Source organism: Macrobrachium nipponense, chromosome 21, assembly GCF_015104395.2.
Source record: "Macrobrachium nipponense isolate FS-2020 chromosome 21, ASM1510439v2, whole genome shotgun sequence".
Taxonomy (NCBI): Eukaryota; Metazoa; Arthropoda; class Malacostraca; order Decapoda; family Palaemonidae; genus Macrobrachium; species Macrobrachium nipponense.
Window position 1 is genome coordinate 31,242,941 of NC_087212.1, and position 24,000 is coordinate 31,266,940.

A 24,000-nucleotide genomic window follows, 5' to 3' on the forward strand; every position below is an offset into this window, starting at 1 on the left:
TATATATATATATAGACGTATATATATATATATTACAGTATATATATATATATATATATATACGTATATTTATACACATATATATATATATATATGTATATATATATATGTATATATATATATATATATATATACATACAGTATATATATATATACGTATATATATATATAGATATATAGATATATATATATATATTATATATAATTTACTTATTGCATGTTTTTGAAATAGCTCGACTCAAGGATAGGACCATACCTTTGGTCCTATCCTTGAGGAGTATAGTTGAGTCATCTTCATTTTCCGTCACATTTGCTTTAATTAAACTGTTATACCTCTTCTTAGTACAATAGTCTCATTTTCAGACATACCATTATTTATATGCTATTGTATATGTATTATTCAAATAATTTTTCAAATGCAATTTGCACATTAAGTTGCTGTGTAATTTACTCTTCAAGGTTTGGCGATAATTAAACACTGAGTTAGTTATATAAAGTATATCGTGTTAGACACGAAACACATTGCCAATGAATTGAATTTCTTCAAGTATACACAGACACAACACACACACACACACACACATATATATATATATATATACGTATATATATATATGTATATATATATATATATATATATATATATATATATATATATATCTATATATATATGTGTGTGTGTGTGTGTGTGTGTGTGTCTGTGTCTGTGTATACTTGAAGAAATTCAATTCATTGGCAATGTGTTTCGTGTCTAACACGATATACTTTATATAACTAACTCAGTGTTTAATTATCGCCAAACCTTGAAGAGTAAATTACACAGCAACTTAATGTGCAAATTGCATTTGAAAAATTATTTGAATAATACATATACAATAGCATATAAATAATATGTATGTCTGAAAATGAGACTATTGTACTAAGAAGAGGTATAACAGTTTAATTAAAGCAAATGTGACGGAAAATGAAGATGACTCAACTATACTCCTCAAGGATAGGACCAAAGGTATGGTTTCAAGCGAGATGTGAAAGCAAGGCAAAGTTTAAAAAGTTGTATATTGAAGTGGGATGAGAATAAACGGGACGGAAAAAACTAAACTAAAGGAAACCTGTCCTGTCGTCACTTGTATGCTGTACTACCTAATGTGTCTTGCGAGTTTTATACACAATAGTTTCATCTTCAATTCACCTATAATTGAGCGAATCAGGCTTTAACTGGTTTCATGTATTTATGTGAATTCTCTATTTTAATAAGAAACGGCTCTTCGCTGGTATCAAAATGAAACAGAGAGAGAGAGAGAGAGAGAGAGAGAGAGAGAGAGAGAGAGAGAGAGAGAGAGAGCACATGTCAAGGGTTTCCTATTCTTAATTAGAATATGGTATTATTCGTGCACATAAACACATATACCTGCAATTTTTTTGAGAGAAAATGGACTATCTTACTTATGAGACCAAAGAGAGAGAGAGAGAGAGAGAGAGAGAGAGAGAGAGAGAGAATACTTTTAAAGGTTTTGCTATTCCTTATTAGAAAACGATGTTATTCATGTGCATATATGCGGGTAATATTATTCAAAGCCTAAGTCTTGTGAGGCAGTGAGGAGAGAGAGAGAGAGAGAGAGAGAGAGAGAGATGGCAAAAGGAATATGGCCCTTTTCATTATGAAATGTTGGAGATAAAGCCGTTTGCAGTGCTGCATTGAAAGGGTCTCCAGTGTGCGTAAGCGTGAAGGGAATTAAAACGGATTTGGAACCCCTGTGATCGACCTTTTTCGGATCAGTTAAAAATTGTTCCATTTTTTATCGGCCTTGAAACAGAATCGAGGTGTGCTAGGAATAGTTACCAGGCAATTCTTATTTCATATCTCTCACTCTCTCTCTCTCATATCCGGCTACTCGTCTCTCTCTCTCGCTCTTCTCTCTCTCACTCCCTCTCTACTCCTTCTCTGAATGGTCCAGGACTTTAAACCTCTATCTATCCTCTCTCTTCTCTCTCTCTTTCTCTCTCTCCTCTCTATCTCTCTCTCTCCCCACTCCTCTGGTCTCCTCTCTCCTCTCTCTCTCTCTGAAGGTCCAAGGACTTTAAACTCTCTCTCTCTCTCTCTTCTCTCTCTCTCTCTCTCTCTCTCTCTCTCTCGTAAATTTCGAGGTTGCTCCTTTAGTTTATTTGCCATTCTTGTGTCTCGGTTCATAAATCTCTTTTGATTGTATCGTAAAACCTTCTCCACCCCTATCATCCCCACCCCGCCTCCCGACCACCGCGTTTTACTATCGTGGAAGTAAAGCGATATTACCAGGATTCATTTATTTCTACTTTATAACCTTATCATTGGCTCTCTCTCTCTCTCTCTCTCTCTCTCTCTCTCTCTCTCTCTCTCTCTCTCTCTCTCTCCATTTCCTGGTAATATATTTCAGTTCTTTGGGAATTAATAACTTTATTATTTTGACAGTGCTTTTGGTTTCTTTCATATGTTAACAAGTTACCCCTAAGGCAACTTGGAAATTATGGTTTCTTTCATATGTTAACAAGTTACCCCTAAGGCAACTTGGAAATTATTATTTTTTGTAGCCTATATAAATTGATTTTTGGTGCGGCCTTTAATGTAAGCCAGCCATGGATTTTGGATGGTCCATACTATAATTAATCCCATTCGGGGCATTTTATGCGACTAGGTGCAAAGAGTAGTTTTTGATGACCATTGTAATCAACGTACTATTTTTGTCTGGTGTTCCTCAGGGTAATGGTATTGCGCTATTGTGAAAATTAAGGCAAGTAATTAGTCAGTTTGGCAACGCTCTCCTGCTCCAAGATTTGTTTTTGGATAGGCAACGATATTTGTAATCTTTCTGAATACCTGACAAGACTTGGTGTGACCTCCGACGCCAAGCTTTCTTTTTGCACAGCATTTTATGGAATATTTACTATCATGTTGATAGAAACTAGGTGCAGGATTGTTCATAAGGCCGCCTGTTGTTACAAAAATATTGATTAGACATCTAGTTTGGTCATCTTCCACCAACTGTCTTTCAAAAAGGAGCTAAACTAGTGCATGTTCCCCTCTTGGCAGAGTCAGTATTCACTCTGTCGAGATGCCACGTTGTCACACTACCCTGCACCAGCAGCCTTTCATATCTTTGGCTGTAAAACTGAAGTGTCTGTACCGATGTTAAGGGGTGAATCATAAGTGACTTTTAGCAATGCCGCACTCTTTGATTTTCATTGGTGTTTTTATCATTATTGTTGGGGTTATTCCCTCTTTGTTGTCTCTTCTTTTTATTTTAGGCATTCCAATCTGTGGAAGCTTGGCTTACTAGTGTGTGGTCTTATTAATATAACCCATTTCAACATTTGATGATTTCCAATGATTATAGTAATAAAAGTGAATAATATCTATCTTCTTTTTGTCATTCAAGTTGACATTCTTCATCGTTAGATATATTTACTTGAATGATTTGCCATCTCTCTCTCCTGAACATCTTGTATTCTTTGCCAAGCTTCGGCTAAGGGACCTATTGAAGTTGCCTGATATTCCAGCTACGTGCAGGTCTCCCTAGGTCTAGGTGCAACAACCTTAAGCCTCCTAAGCTTAGGGGCAACTCCACTGCTTAATGGAAGGCTTCGGAGTCGAAAGTGAAAGCTCAGTTGTGGGCCTGGAAAGCTGATAGAACAGGATTCTGATCCTATCCCGCCAGGAGCCATCGTAGCCTTAAAGGCGCTGTCACACTAGTGAAATTTCCGTCGACTTTTTCTGAGTTTTTGCTTATATTATTTGCTAATGCAAGCAAACAAACAAAAAACATAATGAGAGCAGACTGTCGAGGAATGCTGTGCTGCCATCTCTTGTTTATATTTTCACTCCATGGACTAAAGAAGTTATTTCTTTATTTGGCTGTCCTTGTTTTTGTCGAGGAATGCTGTGCTGCCATCTCTTGTGTATTTTTTCACTCCATGGACTAAAGAAGTTATTTGTTTATTTGGTTGTCCTTGTTTGATTTTGTATTCTTAACATGGAGAGTCCCCGGCATTTCTCTGATCACTACCTGACACCTAGCCACCCGTAACAAACTCCTTAGACCTTGGTCAGTCTTCTCCATTCTTGATCCTAGACTCTTGGTCCTTGGATCTTATTTCATCCTTAGAGACTCCTGATTCTTCGCCAGATTGTAATCACGTGCAGTACTTTTCCTGATCCTGATTATACTCGCAAGATCTTCATTAGACCTTTATATTATTATAGAAGTTCCTGGTGTTATACATGAAGTGTGTTAATTTTGTATGTTTCAGTTTGTAAATATATTTTAAGTTAATTAGAATAGAATTTTTCATGTTATAACCACTTTATATTAAAAATTAAACAAGGAAACTTAAAATTGAACAATCATATATATTTTTAAAAGAACCAGAGTTCATGGATTATAAAATCTAAAAACCATAACTCGACAATTGGCGCAGTGAGTAGGATGATTTGTTCATGAATTTAATGTTTTCTGTTTTCTATTTGATTTTGTACCAGGAATTGACGAGAGAAGTGTCTGACTTGGACCCCAGGTGTTTGTTGGTTTCAAATTGAGTCTTGTTTATCTTCCCTTTTTGATTCTATGGAAGTAAGGTAAGACCTTGAAATTGTTAAAAAGGAAGTTTTGTTATGGAAAATTTATGGCTGGTGGTATGTCGCTGTCCTGTTGTTGACTTAAAGTTTTTAAAGTTTTGCAATGCGTTTTTGTATAGAGCGTTAATTAGATGTTAAGTATCTTGATTATATGCTTACAATAACTTTTGCATTCTTATTAGTATACGGGCATTAATTAGAGGTTGAGTATCTGATTAAATGCTTAATTTTTGTGTGCATTCTTAAACTTATATAAAGTTTGCGCGATTTGTTTACAGCAATACATTATGAATTAGTTTTGTGATTCAGTGTTTGCTAACAATGTAACTGCGTTATTGCTATAATGGGCTTGCTTTAAGTGACTTGTTCTTAGCAGTCTGTCGAATAATTTATGCGTGGGTCAAAGTTTAACTTCGCATTCATTAGGTAGTGTTTACATTTTACGATGATTGATTATTCACGTAGAGTGTAATTTTCTAGTTGTCGTTCACTTGTTTTCAAGGGAATGTTACTTGGATGTATTTTGTACGTTTAGTTATCGTGTACTGAATTTTAATTTTCATTATGGATGTTAAACCGTTAATTGACAGTGCAATTAAACAAGGCCTTACTGGTACTCAAATTGATGAATTTGTACAGAAACAGTTAAAGCTTCAGATAGAATATGACGAGGTCCGAAAGAAAGCAGACGAAGAAAGAGAAGAAAGAGTCGCAAAGCGTGAGTTAGATAAACTAGAGAGAGAGCGAGAGAGAGTAGACGAGGAGAGAGAGAGAGAAAGAAAACATGAATTAGAGGTACTTAAATTGAAATCTAGTCCTGATTACACTCCAGATCATAATCCCATTGTTGATCCCTTAAGGTCTTCTTTGCCTAAAATTCCACCATTTGACGAGACCGTAGACGAAATAGACTTGTACATAGATCGCTTTGAGAGATTAGCGAAATTTTACAAATGGAAAGAAGAAAATTATTCAATGTTATTGGGAACTCTATTGCGTGGTAGAGCTTTGAAAGTTTATTGTAGCTTGTCCAGCGATATTGTCAATAATTTTGTTGCACTTAAGAAAGCTCTGCTTAAAGCTTTTCACATTAATTCTAATGTATATCGAAGGAAGTTTAGAGATTCTATTATTGATACTGACGAAAGTTTTGTACAGTTCAATTGTAAATTGGGACAATATTTTGATAAGTGGTTGGAACTAGCAAATGTAGAGAAAAATTATGAATCTGTTAGAGATTTTATGATTTTTGATCAAATGTTATCTAGTTGTTCTAATGATCTTCGTTCATTTTTGCTAGAACAGTCATTTCAGAATTCGTGTCAACTTGCTGAGAGTGCAGATAGATATCTAGTTGCTCATGGTATGAAGAAATGCCGTAAGAGTAATGATAAAATTCACTCTAAACCTCATGCTAAACCTCTTGCTGATAAAAATTCAATTTCTCCTAAAGTTTCGAATTCGGTAACTACATCTGATTCTAATGTTAAATGTCATCATTGTGGTGAAGTTGGTCATATTCGTCCTAATTGCTCTGTGTACAAATTAAATAAGAAATCTGATAAAGTAGTGCCTAAAATAGGTGTAGTACTTGGCCGTGAAGAAAAATTGCATAATTGTGTAACTGATACCGATGGAAAGATTTTTGATCAGTCAGTTGAGATAGTTTTTGATACTGGGTGCAATACCGTGGTTGTTAGAGATACATTAGTACCTTTAAATTACCCTCGTGGCAGGAAAGTGAAAGTTTATGACTATCTTGGTAGACCTTTGTACCTAAATACAGTGCATACAATTGTTGAGTCTAAATTCTTTTCTGGTGAAGTTAAAGCTATTGTTGCCCCCATACGTTGCGCAGATGTCATTATTGGTCTTATACCTGGACTTAAACATAATGTTGATGCAGGTTTAAGTTTAATTAACGGTGATGAGTTTGCTTCTGATCGTAACGTTAACGTTAATGTTGTAACGAGAGAAAAAACTAAGTGTAAAGTAAATGAACGTCCTATGTCTAGTAATCTTGAATCTTTGGATAAGGAATATGGTCTTAATTCTGATGAATTTAGGAAGTATCAAAATGAATGTCCTTCACTTGCTAGTATTCGTAAGTTGCTTGATAACGAAGAAAGTGTAACCTTAAAATGTCGGACAATAAAGTACGTAAATATTGGAGGTTTAATATATCGTAAGTGCATTGAAAGTAGTAAACCTGAAGATGTGGGAAAATTACAGTTAGTTGTGCCAGTTCAGTACCGTAATATAATCATGAAGTTAGCACATGAATCTTTATTGGCGGGACACTTTTCATCTCGTAAGACTATAGATAAGATCATGCAGAAATTCTATTGGCCGAGGGCAAGCTTAGATATACATAGATTCTGTAAATCTTGTCATTCGTGTCAAAAGTTCAGCAGTAAACCAAAGAAAGTACCTTTAGTGCCAATGCCCATTGTGAATGAACCTTTTTCACGTATTGTTATTGATCTAATTGGTCCTATCACTCCTTCTACTAAGAAAGGTCATAAGTATATCTTACGGTGATAGATATGGCTACTCGATATCCCGAAGCAGTTGCTTTACGCAATATTGATACAGTTTCTGTAGCTGAGGCATTAATGGAGATATTTTGTAGAGTTGGTATACCCAAAGAAATCCTTAGTGATCGTGGCACTCAATTCAAGTCTGATCTTATGTGTGAAATTAATAAACTATTATGTATCAAAGCCATTTACACAAGTCCTTATCATGCATCTTGTAACGGAATGGTTGAACGTATGAATGGAACTTTGAAAAATATGCTCAAGAAAATTTGTATTGATAACCCGAATGAATGGGATAAATATATTAATGTTGCCTTATTTGCATATCGTGAAATTCCAAATGATAGTTTAAAGTTCAGTCCTTTTGAATTGCTGTTCGGTCGAAATGTAAGAGGTCCATTATCTATTTTACATGAATTGGTATCTAATAACAGTATTGATGGAGAATTAACTACTAGTTATCAGTACATAATTAACCTTAGAGATAAATTGCAGAGCATGGCTGAAGTTGCAGTAAATAATGCCAAGGTTAGTGCCAAGAAATATAAAGAGTATTTTGATAAGAAAACCTCCTCTCGGAAATTCAAGGTTAATGATGAAGTTTTGGTTATGCTTCCAAATAGTTCAAATAAATTCCTTATGCAATGGAAAGGTCCATATGTAATCACTGATGTTCATTCTAATGGTGTTGATTACTATGTCAAAGTAGGAAATAGATTAAAGTTATATCATGCAAATATGCTTAAAACTTATCATAGAAGAACTAAGATTAGTGTAATTCAACAAGAAATAAATGATCTTGTAAATTCATCAAATTTGTTTTCAGCACTTCAAGCTGAAGTACAGCCTGTTATTGCCGTTACTGACGATAATTGTTGTGAATTGCCATCAAGAGATGAAAACTCTGGTAATTATAATTTTTGTGAATCTTTGTCATCTGATAAAATTAATGATCTTGAATGTTTATTGAAGTCATTTACAGACGTCATGAGTGATACTCCTGGTCGTACTAAAACTATTTCTCATAATGTAAAATTGCAAAGTGAGGAACCAATCAGAGCTAAGAATTACCCAATTCCTTTAAGTTTGCTCGATGAATTTAATAAGGAGGTAGATAGAATGATTGATATGGATATTATTCAACCTTCAACTTCTGATTATTGTTCACCTGTTGTTATTGTACGAAAACCTAATGGAAATATACGTTTATGTGTTGATTATAGAACTCTTAATAAATATTCAGAATTTGATGCAGAACAGATGCCTAGTATAAATGACTATTTACATAAAATGAATGGCGCTAAATATTTTACTGAATTAGACCTGTGTAAGGGGTACTGGCAGGTTCCATTAGATCCTAGAGCTATGAAATATACAGCTTTTTCTACTAAGTATGGGTTAATGGAATTTAAAGTTATGCCATTTGGTCTTAAAACCGCGTGTGCAACATTCGTAAGATTGATGAGACAAGTATTGTCAGGTTATCAAATGTATCTTGTTATTTTGATAACATTGTTATTTTCAGTAAATCCTGGAGAGATCATCTTAATCATATTAAATTAGTTCTTTCAAGACTTCGTGACCATGGCCTAACAGCTGGTCCTGATAAATGTTTCTTCGCATTCAGTGAAATAAAGTATCTTGGGTATAAACTAGGAAAATAACTGTTTATCGCCTATTAAATCCAGAGTAGATGATATTGTTAATATGCCTGTTCCAACAACAAAGAAGGACTTACGTTCATTTATGGGAACATTAGGGTATTACAATAGATTTATTCCAAACTTTTCTATTTTGGCTGCCCCGATTAATGATTTATTGAGGAAAAACTGTAGTAATAAATTAAATTGGTCTGATAATCAACTTAAATGTTTCAATGATCTTAAAGCTTATCTTTTAAAATCTCCTATCTTGATGTTGCCTGATGTAGAAAAGAAGTTTTATTTGCGAACAGATGCGTCGTATCATGGTTTGGGTGCTGTTATATTGCAGGATCATGATGGTATGTTTAAACCAGTTTTCTAAACCAGTTGCTATGCAGGTAGGAAATTAAATAAATCTGAATTGAATTACTCTACTATTGAGAAAGAACTTTTTGCAATTGTTTGGGGAATAGAAAGATTTAAAGAATTTTTGTATGGTAGAGAATTTGTTCTTCAAACAGATCATGCACCTCTTAAGTATCTTAGCAGTATGAAAAATAAGAATGACCGCCTTATGCGTTGGGCATTAAGTTTGCAACCATATTCTTTCTTTATTGAGTACATAAGAGGGTCTGATAATGTGTGTTCAGATATGATCAGTAGATGCATATAGTTTTTTTATTTTAAGCATGTCGTTCAAACTTAGTAGGGGGGTTTGTCGAGGAATGCTGTGCTGCCATCTCTTGTTTATATTTTCACTCCATGGACTAAAGAAGTTATTTCTTTATTTGGTTGTCCTTGTTTGATTTTGTATTCTTAACATGGAGAGTCCCCGGCATTTCTCTGATCACTACCTGACACCTAGCCACCCGTAACAAACTCCTTAGACCTTGGTCAGTCTTCTCCATTCTTGATCCTAGACCCTAGACTCTTGGTCCTTGGATCTTATTTCATCCTTAGAGACTCCTGATTCTTCGCCAGATTGTAATCACGTGCAGTACTTTTCCTGATCCTGATTATACTCGCAAGATCTTCATTAGACCTTTATATTATTATAGAAGTTCCTGGTGTTATACATGAAGTGTGTTAATTTTGTATGTTTCAGTTTGTAAATATATTTTAAGTTAATAGAATTTTTCATGTTATACCTTTATATTAAAAATTAAACAAGGAAACTTAAAATTGAACAATCATATATATTTTTAAAAGAACCAGAGTTCATGGATTATAAAATCTAAAAACCATAACTCGACACAGACCTAGGCCATATAACAATCTGATATTCACGATATAGCATGCTTATATATATATAAAGATCAGCAAACTCAGGAAAGTATTCCCTGAGTAGAATGGTGATTTCTTGGTCATTTTTTCATCTAAGACCCTTTTTCATAAAACTATCGTGCTTATGGTCCCATAAACATCGTCTCTCCCCCATATCTTCGACCAAAAACTGTTCTGGCAATCTTGTCCACTGTACCAAGAACCCCTCTTGCAGCTGATCATTTTGATGACTGGAAATGCGCGCTCTCCGAGATATAAACAAACAATAAAGTCGGCGGTAGTGATGGGTTGAATTCGATCGGTACCGTTTTCAAAATTCGTGACGACGACACCAGAAAGTCGTCGTCAAAACATGGAAAGTCGACGTCAAATTCAAAAGTCAACGGAAATTCCGCTAGTGTGACAGCGCCCTTAGTCTCTTTAGTTACTCTGATATGTCATGCAACTGGAAGAAGAGATTCCAGTGCCACCTGCTGGCCTCTGTGATAGGCTTTGCTTAGGCGTGACTGCCGAAGGCCTAAGTGGGGTACCTGTTGGTTTAAATAACAATGGTTCGGTCCACATTAGACCCAAATACGTGCTAATTATGAACAGTAATTCTTGGTGGAGACATTGCTTGTATTTGTACTGTAAATGCTGATATGTTTTAACTCTCTCTCTCTCTCTCTCTCTCTCTCTCTCTCTCTCTCTCACACACACACACACACAACACACACACACCGTAGAAATAAAATCGTTGCATAGGTGAACAAATTCCCGCCCTTATTGAAATAAAAAAAAAGCACCCCACACATCCGACCTAGCCCTCTGCTAGAGCCTCTAGATTAATCTGAGCATAAACCATTAATTTTGGTGTCGCATTGGCAGCCAGTGAACCAGATAAACCTGGTCCTTCGCTCTGCGCCGAAATGAATTAATGGTTGATTCAATCAAAATGGAGCCAAGTCATAAATTAGGAATTTTGAATTTCAGACAGTAATGTTAATATCGCGATATATCGAATTATTCCGCCCGATTTTCTTTTTCTGTTTGTATAATGAGGTCAAGGAAGCATATGGAATTATACTGCAGGTTTTATGTCATTTAGCAGTTTCATTCTGAATTGTACTGAATCTGCTATGTTATCACCCAGTTTCATTCTCCAGTTTCTTTATGAATTATACTGAATATTTATTTTATTTTCAAGATTCATCTGAATTATACAGAAGTTGTTATGCAATTTACCATTTTCATACTGAATTACAATGATTTTTTTTTATGTTATTTCCCATGAAATTAATGATCGTAACAGGTCAGTAAGTAAGAGTTTCTGATTTGCAAGAGAAGGAATGTGATCAGTAATCTAGTCCGCAAAGAAACAGATTAGTATTCTGTCAGAATAGTAAACGCAGTGAGGATGGAAAATTGGTCAGTGATTGAGAAAAGTGATAATGAAACTGAAAACTACTAATGGGTCTTTATGAGAAAGAAATTCTACCATTAAAAGAACCTGCAGATGTGAATTAAAAATCTTGGGGTGACGAAATCGTAGACTAATGTCCTCTCTTTTTTCATCGTGATTTTTTAAAATTCCAATTATATTTCGCTCATAAACTCATTTGCTGACGTACTTAAATGAAAATGCGATTAATCAATGACGAGTTTTACAAATTGCCCGAAATATCATTCATGCCGGCATAATTAGCGAGCAACCGTGAAAAATGAGCGGAAATAACGACGTGGCAACTCGATCCTCAGGAAAGGTGGTCTGGCAACATGGTTCGCCAAATGAATTAATACTTTGGTTGCCAATTAATTATATCTCGTTATGATTTTTTCCCAAGGATTTAGCCACTGCTCTGAAATTCACGGAAATATTTGTAAATTGTTCATTGTGGAATTATTAAGGGTTAATTCAATAATGCTTTGGATCATTGAGAGAATACGATCAACAATAACTTTGTTTTCTGTTTATTGGAAAGAGTTAAGGCGCCGGTAGTCGTTATTCAAGACAATTTATGATATATATATATATATATATATATATATATAATATATATATATATATATATATATGAATGATTATCACATCGAACCGTGATTCATTTATATATCATTCGAGCTACAAATGTCGTTTAATATCTAAATTCACTCTACCTCGGAATTGATATATTTTCATATATGTACCGAAGGGGAATTTTTTAGTTGATAATAATTTTGTCCCCCCATGGGATCGAACCACCGTCCAAGTGGACGTCTGTCCTGATTTGTGCTGGAGGTTTTCGAAGACCATTAAATGCACATACAGAGTAAGATCACCAAAGTGCATGGTCTCTCTCTCTCTCTCTCTCTCTCTCTCTCTCTCTCTCTCTCTCTCTTCTATGCAGTCCTGTATATCTCACTTACTGGGTATGAAAGGCTCTCATTCCATCTAATAAATAAATTTCTTGGGCTCTCTTCATTCTGCGTAAAACTATTGAAAATTGAAAATTAACCGATTGTCCCCTTTCTTCCCACGTGACCAAACGACACCAAAACAAACTATTCCACATTTTCACTCAATTATATTTCCACCATAGATTTGCCAAGTGTCTGTAATTCGCCTCCCCTACAAACTTCTGTAAGCCTTATGCAACTCAAAAACGGTTTACCTCACCGAGGATCTATTTTTCCCTTGTAACTTTTAACATTTAACGCTTTACTGTCGTCTATTATATATATATATATATATAATATATATATATATATATATATATATATATGTATATTATATATATAATATATCATACGTATATATATATATATATATACGTATATATATATATATATATATATATATATATATAAATGTGTGTGTGTGTGTGTAATGTATGTGTATACGTATTTATGTATGTATATATACTTGCGTGTGTGTATGTATGTGTGTTTGAGTGAGCCTTATCTAATACCAATGAATTATATTCATTGATAATAAGGGTCTAATAAACCAAGCTGTGAGCGTGCCTTCAAGACATATCCATCTGTAAATGCTGACTCCCAAATGGGAAATTTAGGAAATGAATCTGCCACGATTCGAAAGAACCCAGCGGAATTTATTTAAGCCCCCGGACATTACGGCAGCATGACTCATCAAAACCGAGTTATTTTTATGTATATCAGTCGTTATTAATCTTCATTCGTTCTGGCAGGAGCGGAATGGAATTCAGAGACCGACGTAATATTAAATGAGGGTTGAGGAATATATCGTTATTTCTGATCATATTGTTACTGTGATGGCCGGAGTTAGAGCTTCTTTTTCTTCTATTATTTTGTAGAAAATAGAAATGAAAGAATGGTTTATCGTTACCTAAAAGAAAAATGAGGGCAAAAGATAATATTGGCCCTTGGCCCTTTCCCTCTCTTGTCTTTAATCAGGTATGAGAAGCGCTCGGTTACAAACCACATTTAACTGTATCAGATTAGCATCACTGAAAATGCTGAATTAAATGATAAGGATTTCTCTCAGGGTCAGTCGGCTAAATCATCTCTGGATCGTATCATATATGGAAAATTAAAATACCTACGAAAATGCAGCTGTTATGATAGAGATAAAATATTACTGTTGTTATTCAATAGATATACATTTCTTATAATAAAAGACGAAACGCCACTAAGAACATTAAGAATTACCGGCATAGTAGCATGCATTTAAAATTATTTTAAATAATACTTTTATAAATGAAAAGAATTCTGAGAAAGCAGAATAAATCCTAATCAGGCAAGTTGCTCCTGTCATGATGCCTAATCGGACAAATTGTCTTTATCAGGAAACCCTAATTAGACAAGTTGCCTTTGTCAGGAAAGTCTTACCAAAAAACCGCCTTCAAGAAATCCTACCCTGACAAGATGCCCCAGTCAAGAAAGCATAACCTGACAAGTTACTTGTGTCAAGAAAGTCTTACCTGACTAGTTACCTTTGTCAAGAAAGCCTAACCAGACTAATTGCCTCAGTCAAGAAAGCCTAACCTGACAAGTTGCCTTCGTCAAGAAAGTCGAACCAAGCAAATTTCCTCTGTCAGAAAAGCCTAACCAGAAAAGTTTCCTTCGCCTAGAAAGCCTAATCAGACAAATTGCCCCGTCAAGAAGCCAAATCGGACAAGTTGCCTCTGTCAAGATAGCTTAACTAATGATTTCATGAATTGTAGGCTACCAAGCAAAGCACTGCGGCACTTTTGATCATTCGGCTCTCAAGACGGTGAAAAGAGGGAGTTGTAGTGGCTGGACTGCAAGTTAAACTGATCCAGGAAATAAAGATGAAGTACAAGGAGCTAAAGGTGGAACTGAAGAGAAAACTTAACAGTTGCACTAAGAGGTAAAAGAGAGGTTTAACAGTGAGTCTGAAGAAATGAAGCGGGAATGGAGATAAAGTACAAGCTAAAAGGTGGGTGCAGCTATGGGCTTTTTGTCTTCAAATACTATTTCGCTTAATACAGCTCAATACAAACTGCATAAATTACCGGGAACTGCTAATTAAGAATGGGTAGGGCAGGTATTCCGGCATGGCCCCTTCTATTCGTCTGTTAACTAATCTGAGCGCATCACCCAAACGGCCACACCATTAAGGAAAGTTAATTATCTGAATCACCTCGTCTGACCCCTTCCCGCCCCCCCCCCCCCGCCCCCCCACCTCCACACGCACCAGATTATCAAAGTCGGTGTTTCTTGATTTTCTTTTATATTTGTGCTAACTCCAGCATCAATTTGAGCTGTTGCAGGGACGTAATTATGTTACAGATGTCGACTTTTATCCGATTCTTGCGCAGTCTGACTTCAGTGAAATGATAACAAGGAAATCAGCGAATGTTAATGGCATTTTGAATATTGATTTGTATTTTAATTTCACGATGAGAGTACGTAGAACGCAATTCTACGGTTCGTGTTTGTATCAACTTCTGAATTCATAAACCAGGAATGGCCTAGAGTTGATTGTTGGTTTTATCATTTCAATTTTTAACAGGACTCGAAACCACATGTGACACTCACATAGACACTTGACAGATAGCATGACGAGACAGGGTCAAAGGTCAGACACTCGGTTGAGGGACAGGGAACAACTGTTCTTTGGATAGTTGCTTATATTTGGGTCACTTCCATCCTTATCATTAAATTTCAAGACCAAATTCATATAGGCTGAGACGTCTCGAGTAACTTTTAAAAAATTTTTAGGTAGTAAAAGGAAAATATCTTAAAATGTAAAGGAACTTTTTTTCCTTGTATCAAACTAAGTTTAAATCTAACAGAAAAATAACTTTCATTAACAAGTCAAAATTTAATGAAGCTGTTATCTATTATGTTTATAGAACGAGTTACGAGTCAACAGATGAGGCAAAACTCCATTAGCTTTTCCATTCTCGTACACAATTTACATTCCCTGTGCGTCAAAGAGAGCTAAAATTTCTCCGAAAAAGGCGCACTCCATTACATTGTCTCTTTTGGAGAGATTTACTTCCGCCCGTTATTTCATATTGCGCTGAGAGAAGTATCCCCATTTTATTTTTGTTATCAAATATAATTTTTAGAAATTATATAAAATTAACTTTAAAATCCTGCTCGGGCCCTTGGTCGGAAGAATAAATGATGCAGGGGAGAGTCGAGGTCTCAGTGTTAAAACTGCATGAAAAATTCCTCTTAATTAACTGTCAGAATCTGGAGCTGTCTCGCAAAAATTCCAGAATAATTCTATTTTATGGCCGAGACATAAATACCATTACTGTCAACTCCTATGAAGATGGGGATTTTCCGCCCGGCGGTTCTTTGACCAGGAGTCGCCCATGTGGTAGTGCTCGGGGGAAAACGCCTTGGCTTCTACGGAAATGGGTCTCTCTCTCTCTCTCTCTCTCTCTCTCTCTCTCTCAGATGCCCCAGAGCGATACGTATTTTATTTCGTCTAATGGGACAAGTAATTAGAAAACTAAAAGAATTCAATCAAGTCTACCGTTGATACTTCCTCCAGCTAGGCATATCGTTAACTAAATCTTTCCATGTGAAACGGGTTTCGTAGGCCTAAGCCGTGAACCGTGTAATTATCGCGTTTTCTTAAAGAAGGGGGACACCGTTTGCTTGTTTTGGAGGTACTCTTTTGGAGATGATATGTCATTAACAAGTTAAAAGTAGTGTAGTAATGAAGTTTACATTATAACAAGCAGAGAGGTTTTGGGGGAGGGGGAGGGGGGAAGTTGGCGGGGTGATCGTGATGGCAGGGTTAAGCTCAAGGAGAATGTAATGACTTTGATTTGTTGTTCCGTGTTCTGTTTGGTTATGGTCGCATAAGTCATTTATAAAAAATCTCTCTTGTTTTATTCAGACCCTTCAAATTTTAGCTTATCTTTTGAATCATGGAAAATTGTTGGTTGATTTATGAAATTAGGGCTGTTGAGACAAGGACTTGGATACTCTCGGCCATTCGGCACTTAGGATAGTGAAAATAGAGCGATGGAGTGGTTGGACAGGAAGATCAAGAGATCCAAAAATGAATTAGATGAAATGCAAGGCTTATCTAAAGAGGTTGGACAAAGCGGCTGAAGAAAGGAAGCGGAAATGTAGTTAGAGTAAACGACGTGATGCGACCTCCAGATATCGCGGGACGCTTGCAAGATTTTCCCTTCACGCATAAGTTGTAAACATTATATTCCTAACTTAACGTGAAGTGGTCTTCGTAATTGATACTCATACATAGTACTACTTATGCTAATAACAAGGATCAAATAAAAAGGACACAAATTAAACACGTCCATATATTCTCAGTTATAAGTGGAAACAAAGTAATCGAACAGAAACAGCCTAAATTCAGTACACGAAATGAATTAAAACGTGCTAGAATCTATGGTCAAATAGAGCCGTTTCACCAACGAAAATAATTAATACGCTATATTTTATTAAAAAAAAAATTTTATACTGTTTAACATGAACCTTATTAATTTTTTTTTACATTTTCATTGTAATAAATAAATGAAAATATCCTATCCTAAAATTCCTGTATCTTTACTCAAAGCGAAACGTCTTTTTCAGACTTTCATAGGCTTTTTCATGATGCTTTCCTGACGCCCCCCCCCCCCCCCAAACAAGCTCCCTGAGTAAGCGAAAACTAAAAAGGGTGCAGCTAGGGGCTGAAGGGACTGCAAACAACATTAATGCTGTCCACAGTGCACCACGTGAGGTGCACTAAAGGCACTAATTTCCAACGGGGCATGAAAGATGGTAACAGTTGAAGTGTAGATACTGTGTCGTCCCCATGGTGAAGAATTTTTATACGTGTACTTCAATATGTTTAACGTGACTGGAACTTTGGAACTTTGGGGAAAAACAAGGATTCGTTTCCGGAGATGTATTTATTAATTTCACTGATGTTGATTAAGTATCTGATAACGAGTATATTAAGTGGAATATCATCCATTTATAATCGTCTAAAATATTCATGAGCCATTTCCAGAAAACTTCAGAAATCAAGGTGAATTATTCTTTGATTCTTGAATTTTTCAACTATTTTCATCCTCAGCTCTTCAGGGTATGCTCATGTCGTATAAACCGTTGTTATTAAATTACTTGAGCCATTTATTGAAGTGTATATTTACCAGAAGCCTTTTTCCTTTCTTTATTTCTAATATCCTGATAATAGCGCTTGATTCGCATGTCTTGATAGACGTTTGCTCATCATGCCGTCACTACACAGCAGTTGTATTTACCAATGCTTTTGTTTTTCTTCCATGGATTTCTTGTGCAAGTATTCATCTGAGAAGATGCTCGCCATATAACAGATGATCTTTAACAATATTTGGTTGTTTACGTTAAAAGATAATTTCACCCATTCTAAATCATTTTAAGTCTGCCTAATGATTGGCTTTCCTATTTTTCTTTTTGGCTTGTCTTTTTTTGGCTTGCCTTTTTTTTTGCTTGCATTTTTTTGGCTTCTCTGTTTTTTTGCTTGCCTTTTTCAGTCTTCCACATATCTGTTTTCCTCAATTCTCTCTGGATATGTAATGCATTCTTGTAAGAATTTTATCTAAATCATGAGCCATTAGGCTGATTGATACAGCTCCATATTTGTATTCTGGTAGAATTCCATCGTTTCTCTAATGTAAATCTCTTCTCATATCTTCAACCACTTTTTTCGTTATAAACTCTACGAAAATGCGAAATAGCAAAGCAGGATATAACTGCCGTGTTGCACCCATTGCTCCCAGTATTTACTGCAAAATCGTTTGAAAAACTACATTCAGTTAGCTTTGCATTTATAACTGGAAAACCAGTGACGTAAGACCTTCTATAAAATGTTGTCGGTCAACATTCTAGTAATCAATACAAGTCATCAGGAAGGGATTTTCAAATTCCGCGTGCTGCTTCTTAACGCAAATATTTTGATGTATAAAACTGCCTTCTCCAAAGCCATTGTGTTCTTCTCTAAGCATTTTATCAGTTTATAAATGTTTTCATTATGATCGACGCAGTGACGTCACCTTTGTTCTTATCTTTGCTGTGACTTCCAGTTCCCAGTCATCAGGCTGTTTTATCATTTCGCAGTCTGCAAAACAGTCTAGTCAGTATGCCAGGTGTCATTTCATTTTTAAGTGAAATTATCACGACAGCAATTCCAACATAGCCTAGTGCTTTCCTTCTTCTCCGTTTCTTTATTATTGATTTCGCTTCTGGAACCGTGAACTCATTCATCCGTACTCCTTTACCTCTGGTAAATCAGTTAAATTATCCCCTCATTTTTTTTCACGATTTCACAACAATGTTCCATCCAGCGCGCTCCCTCTTCTCCTCTGATGTTGTTAACGACCCAGCCCTCCTTTGCAGAGTGGACTTGTTGGTTTGCTTCTACCTTTGTTAACTATTGAAGCACATCACATTGCTAAAATAGAAGATTTGCAAGACTGAGAAATAAATTGTGACTTATAGATTCAATATGTCTAAGAATCTCTCTCTCTCTCTCTCTCTCTCTCTCTCTCTCTCTCTCTCTCAATAGCGGGATCTATTGCCCTGTTGCGAAGCTTATTGCACGGGAGTAATCAGCTCAGCGCTTAGATTAATTAGCCGAAATTGGATACACAGAAACGGCCTGGCTGCTAAGAGATAATCTCAAACACTTAATTGATTTGTTTTGATTTATTCTAATGACAGATTAATCGAAATGAACCGTGATTGATTGCGCCTCTCACGTTTTTCGAGGAAAATGTTTCAGCTCCGCTGAGGATGAGAGATCGCGATAGAAGGAAGAAGCGAGAACTTTATTTGTAAAGGTAAAAGGTTTGCTTGCCTTCAGGCAGACTTTAGTTCGTTCTTTTTGTTCTCTCGCCTTACTTAACATCGGACCCTCTTACTCCAATTGCAAGATCAGTCGCACTGTACTTTCTGTTAATTTCTAGATGCTCCCATTTACGGAAGAGTGTGAAGTACCAGATTTGATGTGTACTGTAAATGTTTGGTGAGTTATTTACATATCGTTTGTACGGGAATCATGTGAGTAAGGGCTCATATACGATACGTGGGGAAGTATGGTTTTGGCGATCAGTGTCTAGGTATGGGCATCGAAGTATGCAAACATTCAGCTCACTCTTAGTTGCACAGGAAATGTAGGTGGTTCAGCCTTCCTGTCTACACGAGCAGTTTCCGAGCACAGCTTCGGTACCATGCTTTGAAACCGTACTTGGCCAAGTATCGTGTAATCGTGTATAAGAGCCCAAAGGTTCCGCCATTTGCCTATAGGAGTTTTGCATTTTTTGTATTGTAACAAGTTTTTGCTTCAAAAATATTTACTAACAATAGTTTATTTTTGATGTCTGCATGCGTTTTCTGTAAGGAATGTAATTTTTAATATCTCACAAGTAGGGAAAGCTTTACCTATGTTTAACTTTCAACAAGAAATAACCAGCTCAACCTGTTATGAGGTTCAGTAATCAGCTTCGCTAATTAGTTTCGTTCCAGTAGGTACAATTACAACAGACTAATCACTCTGGTCCTAACCTGTCCTGAAGAGGGGATAAAATCTAGGCTTTCTTGAAGGTTCCCGTAGAATGGCGTGGAAATAATGAGCTACAGCTACTATCATTAGAAAGTAAAAAGCTGACGTGAAAGATCTGTGAATGTTTTTTTAAACAATAAGTGTTCCATGAGATTTTTCATTAGAAAGTAAAAAGCTGACGTTAAAGATCTGTGACAGTTTTTTTAAACAATAATTGTCACATGAGATTTTTCAACATATAATTAAATTAGAAATGCTTAGTTTCCATGGAATTATAATGAAAAATAACAAGCTACAGATTTATCCTTTTGCAAAATATAATCAGCATCGGCTATCAAGTTTTGAAAATAGATCGACCAATGAAATTTTGTAAGAAATTTCAACATTTGCAATTAACCCAAATATAAACTTTTGGACAAATTGTAATTGAATTGACAGAATATAAAAAAAGACAATATCAGTAAAAACAGACCCTTCGGGGCAGCCCTGCGAGAGCTGCTAATCAGCTCAGTGGTCTAGTAAAAAACAATTTTAAAAATAATGAATAATCTTCATTTTGTGAAACTTTCACGGCCGTCAGTAGGCGGTTCGAGAAACAGATCCTTCTGGCTTTGAAATCCGGGTCGGAATACGCAGAGGAACAATAATGAAGCCTCCGTTCCCGAATGGATTTCGATATTCACCGGAGCCAAATCTCCGTTGATCTCTCCATTAGGCGGATGAGACCGGAAAGTAAAATTCTCCAAAGGTAATCTGATTAACCGCTTAGCTTCCTCATTGCTTTTATTCGACGCGGAAATATGGCCGGGCATAATAATAATCTTGCTACTTGTTGACTGGTCAGGCTTCCCCGCGGGAACCGTGCGTCCATTAGTGAAAATGCCCACGGGAACTTCGCCATAAATTTAATGTGAAATGGTACTGGTATATATAGGTGGAGGTCGTCACCATTATCATTGTCATTATCATTATCGTCTTTTTTAGGGGGAATAGTAATAATATCGGTAGCAATGGTGGAAGGGACTGGAGGGGCAGGAGATGAAATGGCCTAAGTGGTTCGCTGTGACATCTTTTAGAGCCGAACCTTGTATGCGTAACTGAGTTACGCATATACGGTTACAAGGTGTCAAAATGTAGAGGACGAACCGTAACCACGTTAAGCACGTAACTTCATTTCAATCCACTGCGATCACCAGTCTGTCTCTGTCCGGGTTGTTTACCCGACGATGGCCACCATGCAAGTAGCAGCTGCCGCGTACATTTATACACATTATTTAACGAAGATGAAGCGAAATAAAAGAAGATGGTGGCAATCAAGGTTATATACTAGAAGGGTAGAAATAGTGGACGGGAATTACTCGCTGACTTGAGATTCCAAGAAGTCTTTTCTTCGTAATAGCTAATAAATTGAAGGACCTCTTCGTCACTTCAATCAGCCAATCAGCCATGGTAGACATATACGTACTGACTGACCAAAACAAGGGACTCTACTATGGACGGTCTTGTTCATAGTCGGTGTTAACAAGTTCAGCAACCTCTGTTGTTACGCGTGTCATACAGGCCCCCGTCCACATGGCGTAACGTTCAAAGAGACCTCCCTTTGATGCGGGGCCCAAAAACCGACAATTGGCGGGACGGAGGGCGAACCGAGCCTCGAACCTCGCGGGTTCGGGGTTCGGGTTCGAGGAACCGTCCACACTTGCGTTTTTGTTACAAGAATCGGTTACAATACAAGGTTCGGTTCGCACGTGTGTACCCACCATAATGATCAAAAAAGGCAATTCTATCCTGCTAGATCCGATTGTAAGTTCCCCAGTTGTATGAAGGCCATTTGCACACAGAATTCCGGAGTACGTTTACGACAAAATTTTTTTCTTGACGTCTGCATTTGGTTAGGTACGAACTACAGTCTCCTAAGTGGGATGACGAAGTTATTACTTTTGATTTGGTCGTTTCGGCTTTGATGGTTTTCACTGTTTCTGGGCATAGTTTAAGGGTCTTTATGGTTAACACATCCGTCATGCAACTTTTATTTAATTGTACGTACAAGCAAGCTTAATATATATAATATATTAATATATATATATATCTATATATATATATCCTAATATATATATATATATTATATATATATATATATATAATTCCGAGGTAGAGCGAATTAGATATTAAAGGACATTTGTAGCTCGAATGATTTATATGAATCACGGTGATATATATATATATATATATATATATATATATATATTATATATATATGCATATATATGTAACATACATGCATAATACATATGTATGTTGGTATTCTGTTGTTAGCTTTTATTATTCTCTTAAAATCAACAATTTACCCAAATTTGCATAAATGGAAAAATTGAATATTATTCTCATGTATTTTATGAGAGGCTGTGAAAGACTGTTAACTAAGTAATTATCGTGGCTTTTGATGGTACATAGATGTAATTCGTAACATTCATGTTATCCAGTGATTATGTGTTTTATATGGTTTTGGATAGATAACTTACCAGTGGCCAGCTTTCCAAGCTATGTCAAAATTTTCGAGCGATTCCTTCAAACGAAATGACAAAAATCAGGGTGGTATCACTTTGTAATTGAGCAGAACCATATATACTGTTTTAGTATATATTTCCATGTAGCACAATACCTGAGTATTTGTCTTTTTCTTGGTATAGAAAATATTTGATACAAATGAATAAATCAAGTTCATCATTGAAGTCCTCTAGGCGGGGTAGTACCCCCCAGTGCACCTTCTTTTCAGGCTTTCACTTGATTTCCGCTTCCTTTCTTCAGTCTTGCTGTCCAACTTCTCTAACTGTTATTTATTAGTGCAACTGTGGGGGTTTTCTACCAGTTCCAGTTCTGGATCATTGTGCTTCATCTCCTCCATTTTCTGGATCTTTTATCTTGCTGTCCAACCACTCAAACTCTCCTTTTCCACTGCCTTAGGCACTGAATAAGAGAAAGGGCACGAGTGCTTGACTTGACAACCTTAATTTCATATAATATCAAGTCGTTAGGAGTAACCTGACCGCCATAAGCTAGCCAGAAGCCTTAGATAAATATTCTCAGTAGGATAAGAGTCAGACCGAGCCATCTCAGTGGAATAAGGCTTAAGCCGGATGATTCAAGTGAAATAGGGTTTGCAGTAATGAGTCATCTCTGTGAAATAAGACTTGTATATTGAAGATGGGATGCGGGCTTAGGGTAGTAGATCCCTTCTGAAGGAAGACATTAAAAATCCATCAAGGTGCGTTTAATGTCAGGACTTAATGTACCCCTAGGGACGGGTTTAGGCCTTGCCTCCCAATCTCCCGTCATATTTCGGGGGGGGGGGGGGGGGGGGGGGGTCTCGTCGAAAACGAAACCTGGAGGAACATTTCGATGTGATTAGCGGCGGGTAGAGCCGGGAAAAAAGTACTAGAATGTATTGCGTAATAAGACATTTGCGTGTTGCAATTTTTGTGAATATTATTTCATGGAAAAGAAGGAAAATGATAGAGATGTCCTAGACCCAATTAAGCGATTTATAAGATGAATATTCCCGTGATTGATGGGTTGCGATTCATATAACACTTTATTTTTTATGAAATTCTGCTGTGTTTCATTCATTGTTTTTAGAGAGAAACTACAACCGGACATTATCCGCTGTTAACAGGAATATTGAAGTAAAATAATATAAAAACGGCTCTTTCTCTTGCTGCCCGGTGACACCATTCCCATTACCTTTTTAATTTTTTTTATACTATATTGAACTTCGACAAGTTGTGGCTATAAAAATTACTTTGCTTTTTTTTAGTTGAGAAAGTTTCTTGAATCACAGACGATAATCAGACCGAATGACAGTTCTACAACATGTATATTTTATATTTGCTCGAATATTTAAGGAAAGGAAGGGTAGATTAAATGAACACACTCAAAATGTATACTAGA

General features: G+C 36.2%; 2 protein-coding genes across 2 annotated transcripts in view; both read left to right on the plus strand.

The window, feature by feature from the left end:
• Nucleotides 1-24,000, plus strand: part of LOC135197901 (dual oxidase 2-like) — a 1,007,375-nt gene that overhangs the window by 186,243 nt on the left and 797,132 nt on the right. The gene's annotated exons all lie outside the window — the stretch shown is intronic.
• Nucleotides 5,171-7,147, plus strand: LOC135197447 (uncharacterized). Its single transcript, XM_064224516.1, has 2 exons — nt 5,171-5,324; nt 5,439-7,147. The coding sequence occupies exons 1-2, from the start codon at nt 5,171-5,173 to the stop codon at nt 7,145-7,147; spliced, it is 1,863 nt and encodes a 620-aa protein (XP_064080586.1).

What these genes read in the sequence shown, in the direction of transcription:
- LOC135197447 (XM_064224516.1), top strand. Translation starts at nt 5,171, where the DNA reads ATGGATGTTAAACCGTTAATTGACAGTGCAATTAAACAAGGCCTTACT. An exon ending in AGAAGAAAGAGTCGCAAAGC is followed by an intron (nt 5,325 to 5,438) that starts GTGAGTTAGATA and finishes ATTACACTCCAG; the next exon opens with ATCATAATCCCATTGTTGAT.